This window comes from Chironomus tepperi, unplaced genomic scaffold (assembly GCF_022539635.2).
Source record: "Chironomus tepperi strain 1889 unplaced genomic scaffold, CSIRO-AGI_Ctep_v1 contig_373, whole genome shotgun sequence".
Taxonomy (NCBI): Eukaryota; Metazoa; Arthropoda; class Insecta; order Diptera; family Chironomidae; genus Chironomus; species Chironomus tepperi.
In genome coordinates, this window is record NW_027226495.1 from 338,436 (window position 1) to 347,272 (window position 8,837).

The following is an 8,837-nucleotide window of genomic DNA, read 5'->3' on the forward strand; positions in this document are numbered from 1 at the left end:
AGCTCTGCTGGTCACATATTCTGCATGCTGCTTTAATGTCATTCTCTTGTTGATTATCATTCCCAGATATTTAGCTTCGGTTTCTTATTTGATGTTTTCGTTGAGATAGTTACATAAAGACCACTAAAGTATTTAAAGCAGTCTCTTTGTCTGTTAGGATGAATAGTGAAATAACGAGCTATTGTCCTTAATCTAGATTTGTAAATTTGTAAATTCAAACCTTGGCTTTAAATCTTATTTAACTATGTGCTTTTCGAGCTACACAAATGAAGTTGACTTCGTCATGAAGCTATTAAAGCCAAATGAAAGCCGCCTTTTTTTGGCAGTCATAAGGATGCCAAACGGACTCATGATAGTCTTATTTATGGATGCTAAATTAATGTTGTTTCCATCTCTGCACTAACTGGATGCAGAGCATTTGTGTCATTTTAAATGATTTCATATCAAGTAGGTATCAAGGAAGTTGACAAACTTTATTTTGAATATTTCTCAAAATTCTCTGACATAAAATTAATTTTCTATTATTAAAATAAAACTGAGCACTTTCATGATTTCCATCATCTATCTCAAATTGCATAAATAAACTAAAAATAAATTGCATTCATTTTTTTCCTAAAAAATTTTCATTTTTTTCTCCATATTTCTCATTCTTCTTTATCCGCGAGCATAATGGCATCGTTTATATTTCTCTGATATCGCATTTGGAAAATTTTTTTTCTCATTTTTATCATATTTTCCTCCTATTCCTTCCGAAACGTAAAAAAAAACATGAAAATATGGCAAAAAAAAAAATAATAATTCCAACCAGGGTGTGGCCGCCTCAAATTTGAGTTTTTCGACATTTCAAGATTGTCGATAAATTCGAACATTTCGAACTTAACTTATTTTAAAATAAAAATTAACGTTACGAAAAATGTAAAAATAACGGTCAAAAATAATTTGAATTTTAACAACAAAAAATTTTTTTCAAAAAGCTTAACGGTCGTTTTTGAAACAGCCACACTCTGAATTCAACAAGAAAAAAAAAAATGAAAAACGGAAGCAATTTAAAATAAAAATCTCTGATATTATTTTCATTCTAATTTCATATTCCGGCATCAGCGTTGAATTCTCTCTAGCAAAACTTAGCGTAATGATAAAATGCTGAAAGCATTCTGCGGTACAGGTTTCAAAAAAATTGTAAAATTGGGACTTGTTAAATAAATTTTTTGATTCCTTTTTTTTTTTCATTTATACTTTTTTTTTATGGATTCAAATGATTTGTTGGAATTATGGGAGAAATAAATGAAAATTGAAAGAGGAATAAAAAGTTCTGTGCCACGTTGTGAATGAATGTTTATTATTTATGAGATGATATTTGCTGTTTTTGGTTATGAGATGCATGCTTTGATGGAAGTTTGGAATTGAAAATTTCTAGAAGCTTGTGTGAATTATCGACGTTTTGGTCTAGCTCGTATGGGAAATCAGCAGAGCTCGAAGTCGATATAGTTGAAGTCGACTCGAGTCGGACCGATTGTTTTTGAGGCGACTCAAGTCGACTCGACTCGACTTCGAGCTCTGGTAATCAGGAAGCTGAGATCTGGGATTGCGTTTGGTTGTGCTATCTAGATGGTCACTAGGGAGTCATTGATTCACCAGGGTGTTATTGCAAACATTTAGAAAACCTGTAATAGCTCCATTAAATAAGGTCTTTAAAACTTACTGTGAAGATGGTAAAAAGGCTCATGGATGACCAAAAAGCTGTCGATAGAGGCAATAATGCACTTTATATTGGAAATAGACAGACAATAGACTGCAAAAGATCAATCATTTGGCATCATCTGAGAGAGGAGATGGATCACAATTGATTTGTAAGGCCAGCAAAGTAAGTAATTAAAGATCGCAATTTAGGGACGTTTTGGTAATTTATGGCTGCATCTCTTTACCCTCTCCTCGTAGCTTGCTGGGAGCACTCTATAGATTACTTTGTATTTTCATAACTTTAACGTATCGACAATTAACAGGCAGAAGCCGGCAATAGAACCAGCTTTAGGTGACATTTGAGAGAGGCCATGGATTGCTTACTTACTTACTGCAACCTTAAAATTTTGTACAAAAAGCCATGGATTGCTGGATTTCTTGTTGATAATTCATTGGCTGTACGGTCATCGATCTTGTAAGCTATTTTTTGCAAGTAAGTTAGTATGTACATAAAATCCGCAACTTAAATATTGCTTAATTCCATATTAAACATCATTATTTGCCATAATGAATCACTTTCTGGTACATAATGTGACAAATGATCTAAAAATGCCGTCGACGAATTCGAAGGTGTTAAAATTTAATTAACACTTGGATTACATTTATTATGAGTAATCAAGTCGATGATGATGAATCAAAACTACGAAATAGTTTGAAGGCATTTCAATTTTGCAATTTCGTATAAGGAAAAATTCCAATATCATTTCAGTAATCTCTGGATGAAGACTTCTTTTGTACTTTTTCTCATCAATTTTTTTCATTTTTATGAATGGAATTTCATTCAAAATATTTATTTGCAAACAGACAAAGAAATAAATAGACAAGTAAATGCGAATGATCTGTAGATATTTTGTTGTATATTCCAACATTTTAGTTGGAAATGAAAATGATGTCTGGGAATGTTAGCAATATTGACAAGGTCTGTCAATGTGTAAGGTAATATTATTCAGAATTGGAAGTTGACTCAAGTTTAGTGTGACCATCTGCTGTATTTTTGCCAGGACGCTGCTCTACTTTTTAACCTTGCTGCTGTGTCCCGACAAAGCCTCAAAATGTCAAAGAGTCGAAAATTCGATACAAATATTGGAATTTTTGACAAATTTTGAACCAAATGAATCCCAATAGTGCCAAATTTAGAAATATCCCGATTTTTTCCAAAAGTTTCCCGATATTTTTCTAAAATCCTCGAGGTCGATTAAAGCTAGAGCCTGCAATTTTGGACGAAACCTAGTCTAAAGTCAATTGTACACTTACAAGACATGAAACAACAACAATCTTGGGTTCGCTGTTTAATATGATAAATGTTTGTCTTAGCGCTTTTTTACCATGAAAAGAAAGCTTAAAATTTTCATTGATGTTCACGGTCCACAAAAGCCCACTTCAAAATTACGAAGGAATTTATCACAAAAACTGCATCAAACGAAGGCAAATAGTAAGCTCTTAAGAGCAGAGTAAGGGCTCGCGAGCATGCTCAATTAGTATATTTTAGGAAATCAAGCTCTCGAGAGCATGTACATTGTCTATTAGTGAATGAAACATAATCCAAAACTCCCTTTGCAATTAACTCACCCTGAACATCCATTTTCCTTTTATACCAATTTTATGATTTTCAAATTTAATTTTGACTGATTAAGTTTTCTTCATTCGCAAAAAATACAAACGCAAAGTAAGTCTTCAAAGAAATTTCATCTCATTTTGCAAATCTTTGTCCAATAAAGAAGCTGTAATTTTTTTTTTCATCATTCTGAAAACTATTTCAAAATGAAAATGAAAAAAATATTGAGGAAGACTAAGAAATGAGAAAGTTTATATCCTAAGTGAAGTAAAGAAGCATTCACATTCAATTCCATAAAAGGAGAAAAAGAAGGAATTGGATGGGAAATAAACGAACAATGAGATAAAGTGATATTAAGGGAAGAAAATAACTCTGTCTTTACTTACAACTCATATTTCCCTGAATAGCTGTAATTTTTTTAAGAAAAAAAAAATATTTTTCTTTATTTGTTAGCAGTGAAATTGTAAGGATGAGTAAAGTGGTAATGCTGTTTTGGAGGATTATGCAATTCCATTGTGTCTAGTCTTTTCATGGTCTCAAGAGTTTGCTTGACTTAAATGTACAAGTCAAACTTGCGCATGAAATTTTAAAATGAAGAATCAATTGCTCTTTTGAGGACTTACAACGGGAATATTAAGATTTAAGGAGTTATAATATAAGAATTGAAATGTCAGTCGAAATTAAGGCATAATTATTAACCAGCTATAGGACCAATTCCAATAGCCATCTTAAGGAAGACATGACTCATAATTGATCTATCCAGACAGCAAAGTTAGTAAGTAAGTAAGTAAAGCAGATAAAACAGGACTCTAAAAACTTCGAACACTGCAAGTGTCCGTAAATCAAGTTCACACTCACTTATTGAGCTTTATCTATCCGTAGAGCACAAAGTCGACTCAAATTTAATGTCAAGTCAAATTGTGGCTTCCGTTGGGGATTGACTCACAATTGAATCACGTAGTGATGAAATAAAAGCTCTTAACATACTGTCACAAGCAGGGTTTCCCAAAGTCTAGATTTTGAAGAATTTTCGTTGACTTAGATGTCTTGGTCTAGGTCTCAATAATCCAAACCAGTGAATATCCACGTCCGTAGGTTCATATTCTCAAGATTGAGTATCGTGGTAGGAAGTTGGAGTCCATATAAAGTTCAGAAGATGTCTACTTATGGAACCCAAATCAGAGGCCAACTGCTAGCCTTAAGGTTCTATAACAGATGCCATCAGTCGACCGAAGGTCCAATTATTAATTGAACATTTTGTTAAGTCGTCCACTCAGAAAACTGTGACTAAAAATACCTATTCAAGTAGGAAGAGTTGCAAAACAGGCATCTGCGGCAGGCAAAAACTGTACAAATGCATGTTTAGCAACTCTGAAAGTAGGAAAAATGAGTAATAGTTTCTTCAAAACCTTCATCAAAAGTGCAAACCCACAAATGCATTCAACACTCAAATCCTCACTAAAAACAGCCACTCCAGAAAATTTTCCAACTTGTATTTTCCTCCCAACACATGAAAAAGTACAGATAGAGTTGAAAATTTATCATCATGATGTGGAAAATATTTTTTGAAGCATTCTCGTTTACTTGATTATCTTATAGAAGAATAAAATCTGCAAACAAAAGAAGAAGTAGAAGTAAGGAAAAAAATCCACATCATCATCATCATCGTAGTCATATGCAACCGGTGAATATGACATTTGCATTCATTCGATATTGCTCATATTTGTTTGGATATGAAAGAATAAGGATCTGAGTGTGATGAATAAATATTAAGCACAATGAATTTAAATATGAAGCATGTCAATTTTTGTTCTAAATACTTCACCTACATTTTCATAATTCAATGATTTTGTCATAGCAACAGGACTTGATATTTGATCAATACATTTGAATTTTTATGCTGCTCGAAATTCCTGTTCATTCAGTCACAAAAATTCCAGCTGGAATAGCAAAACAACAGTTTTTGAGTGCTATATATAGGAAGAGACTTTGCTTGCAGCCATGGAGGTGATGGAAGAAGGTAATTTGATGGACAGGATTCCTATCCTGTTGCAGCGCGACATGGAGTACTATGAGGTGAGTTTTGGACAGAACTTCCTTTTTTCTGAATTTTAATAGCATTAAGTCACTATATCTCAAATTTTTGAGTTTCTACATCCAAAATCCCTTTAAAATTCCCATTCCGCTCCATTTCCATCCCCAGCAAAACCAAGTCGTCCTACAGGAAACAATTTGTTCTGGAATTGTTGGCGGACGTCTTGATTTTCCACGTTATGCATCATTTGCGTCTGTAAAAATATGTTTGTGGCTTGAGGATGAATACTTTGCAGCATATAGTCGACACTCGGGCTTGTTAGACTTGTCAGGTATAAAATTGCTCAAATTTATTAATCCTTGATTCATTTCATGTTACATAAATTCTCATTAACCCACATATCCATCACATAGAAATCAATGATGATGGCGACGACAGAGATGATGACGCCAATCTCACTGGCTGTGGTGGCATTGTTAAATCATCTGATCCAGAAAAATTTGTGTCATTGACAACAAAGTCAACAGATAGTTTATTGGAGCATATACATACATTATCGCAAGAGGCATTGGATCATGCTGATTTATCGGTATTGACAGCAACAATTGGCGCTGCTGCACTCATAAAAAACTCACTTTATGTGTATTTGCAAAATGTTAACAAGACAATGTGCCCGCCGAAGGGTGATGATAAGGGTGGATCGTTGAAGGTGAGTACGATTGATGTTACGGACTGGTCTGATGAGGAAGAAGTCAATTCAAGCTTCATGTCTCATAAAATTCTCACAATTTACTCTATATCCCATCTAATTTAGTTAAGCTACAAGCAATTCTCGGAAATGACAGAAGCACTTGCTGAACGACTTTTAGATCTCCATTGTCGACTTCTAACGCTCTACATCATCCAAGACGCCGATTGTCTTCACTGGGAATCAACTCAACCATTTTTTGAATCAGAGCGTGGCAGCTACACAATACAAATGTGGTGGCTGTACATGAAGGGAACACGACAAGATTTATGGAATTCCGTGCCACCAAGTATGGCACAGAGGGTATTTGCTGGAATGTTGAATGAAACTTTAACAATTCTCACAGTAAGATACACACAAACGGCACCGAGTAAGGCACGGTCTCAATTATTGCTTGTTGACATTTCAAATATTTTACTATGTGTCGCTGAACTTTTACCATCGATTTGTGAGCATGGTGAGGCATACATTGGCCTCAATATCACGAATCAAAGTAAAATTATTCGTGATATTCATGCAAAATGTCATGAACTTTTCTGTTGTTTATTGCTGCGTGGTGCTCCAATTGGCATACTTTATAAGCTTTTAAAAAAAGGAACGCAGTCAGTTGGTATGTTTATACCACGTAAAGGATATCCAAGTCCGTGGCTTATTTATGCATGGCCACAAATGTTTCCACCAAATTTAAATGGTCACCTTGCGACAAAGGTCAGTGAATTTGGCACATTTGCTGCACTCACAATTGAACTTAAAGTTTTACTTGCATCGCCGCAAGCAAATTGGCCACTTCTTATTAAAGTTCTTCTCATGCGTGACGCACACTTATCGCAAATAATTTTTCATCATCTTATGAAATATTTGCCAACATGCGATGAGTTTGTTGACAGTCACATGCAGCCATGCATGAATCAAGAAGGCCTAAGGACAAAATGTGATGGATTTTTGTGCGGAAAAGAGTGTAAAGATATAGCTGAGTGGGCAGCAACACAAAAAGATCCATATAAGCAGACAAATTATCAAACAATATTGGCATTAAGCTATATTGTGATAATGACGGGAAAAGTTAGCGATATAAATCGTACATTAATATCGGCATTGGATAAGAGTCAAATAAAAAATTGGGCACATTGTTTGGATCGTCGTCAAGTTTGGAATCAAAAGCGTCCGCCATGGCTTGAGGCTATTATACATTTAGTTTATCCAATATTGGATCCAATTGCACACATGTTGATATCGGCGATGCAAACAGGTGCTAGTAATTATCAATCGATGGCATTGGCTATAACATGCTTTTCAGGTGAGTTTGTGTGACTTAAACATTGTCTTAATCTCGAAAAAATTCACTTCCATTTTGTTCAATTTACAATAGAAATGTGGGATGCAATACCTGATTGTCTATACACAGTTATAATGTGCATTGTTGAGATACTTCCAGCCGACATAAAACCACTCGGTGATTCCGTACTTATTCAAATACTTTTCTGTGCATTATATACAAAACTATTGGAATGTGCATCATTTGAAGAGCCCGAAGGTGATGTACCTATTGCAACTAATGAAGTCGATCCAAATGTTGTTGTACGTTCAAAACGTTCCGTATGTCAAGTTCTAGCTGAATGCATTTGTGCTATAGATGAGGATAATAAGCATACGGAATTACTAAATTCACTCGTAAATCAATCTGTTGAAAGTCAAAAGCGAATGCGTACACTTGAGTCAGATTTAGATCCAAATAATGTCGATCGTGATGATTTAGATGTTGGTGCATCAGCACCACATGAGGCACGTTCCGATGAAGAATATGACGTTGAAAATGCTGATTATATATCTGAAGTACTAGCTAGTGATGTGCTTACGACAAGTGTGGGCAAGCAAAGTGTTAAAATGATGTATAAATACATCAAGTATAATGTGGAATTTTTATTACAACAGTTAAATGTTAGTGATGTGGATCCAGGTGAGAATAATGAATCATGATTTATTCCATGCATGAAAAGAATTTTCAATTATTTTTTTTCTCATCGTATAGATCCAAACGATCAATATCCAGGTCAGAAAATAACAGAAGAGAAAACGAATCTATTGACTTTAATGTTTCATATTGGACATCAGCCATTCGACCAATTGCTTACTGGACAAATGAATGTTGATTATATGAATTGGTTACAAACACCAATGTCATTGACACCAGAACGAGCATGGCTTCAAATCAGTCAACGTTATGAGTTTCAAGATAATGTACAATTGTCAGCACATGAACAGCTTATGGTTCAGTCTGTCACATCGCAATTGAAGAGATAAAATGATTATGGATGTATTTTTGCTTTTCTCTTTTATGTGTTACTGTCTATTGGACATGGAAATGAATTTAGAGCAGTTTCTTTTAGATAAAATAAAATAAAATGATTGAATTTTATGATGATTGGTTTTTTGTTTGATGTTGTGCATTTAAGATGGTATTTGGAATAAAATAATTTGCCATGTTGGAATTGACAATTTTTTGTTTTATTTAGTTGTTTTGCTGACTGGATAAGATTAATTGGGGGATCCATGACCTTCCTTACTTTAACTAAGGTTATAGAAGAGAATGGACACTTCTCTGTCATAAAACCCGAGTTAGAGTCGAGCCCACTCCTTCTTAATTTCATGTCAAGCGTTCTTATAATCACTGTTCCGCGCCAAGTAGCTTTTAAAGCTTCTGGTTATCATTTAACTTGTGAACTGCCCTTGGATGTGATTTAGCAAACTAGTGTCTCTTT

At 34.4% G+C, this 8,837-nt stretch overlaps 1 protein-coding gene across 1 annotated transcript; it reads left to right on the forward strand.

The window, feature by feature from the left end:
• The first annotated feature begins 5,356 nt into the window (after nt 1–5,356).
• On the forward strand, nt 5,357–8,395 carry LOC139095693 (uncharacterized). The gene is made up of 6 exons (XM_070647136.1): nt 5,357–5,371; nt 5,499–5,661; nt 5,744–6,039; nt 6,145–7,375; nt 7,448–8,035; nt 8,108–8,395. The coding sequence occupies exons 1-6, from the start codon at nt 5,357–5,359 to the stop codon at nt 8,377–8,379; spliced, it is 2,565 nt and encodes an 854-aa protein (XP_070503237.1). The 3' UTR covers nt 8,380–8,395.
• Nucleotides 8,396–8,837: the final 442 nt, after the last annotated feature.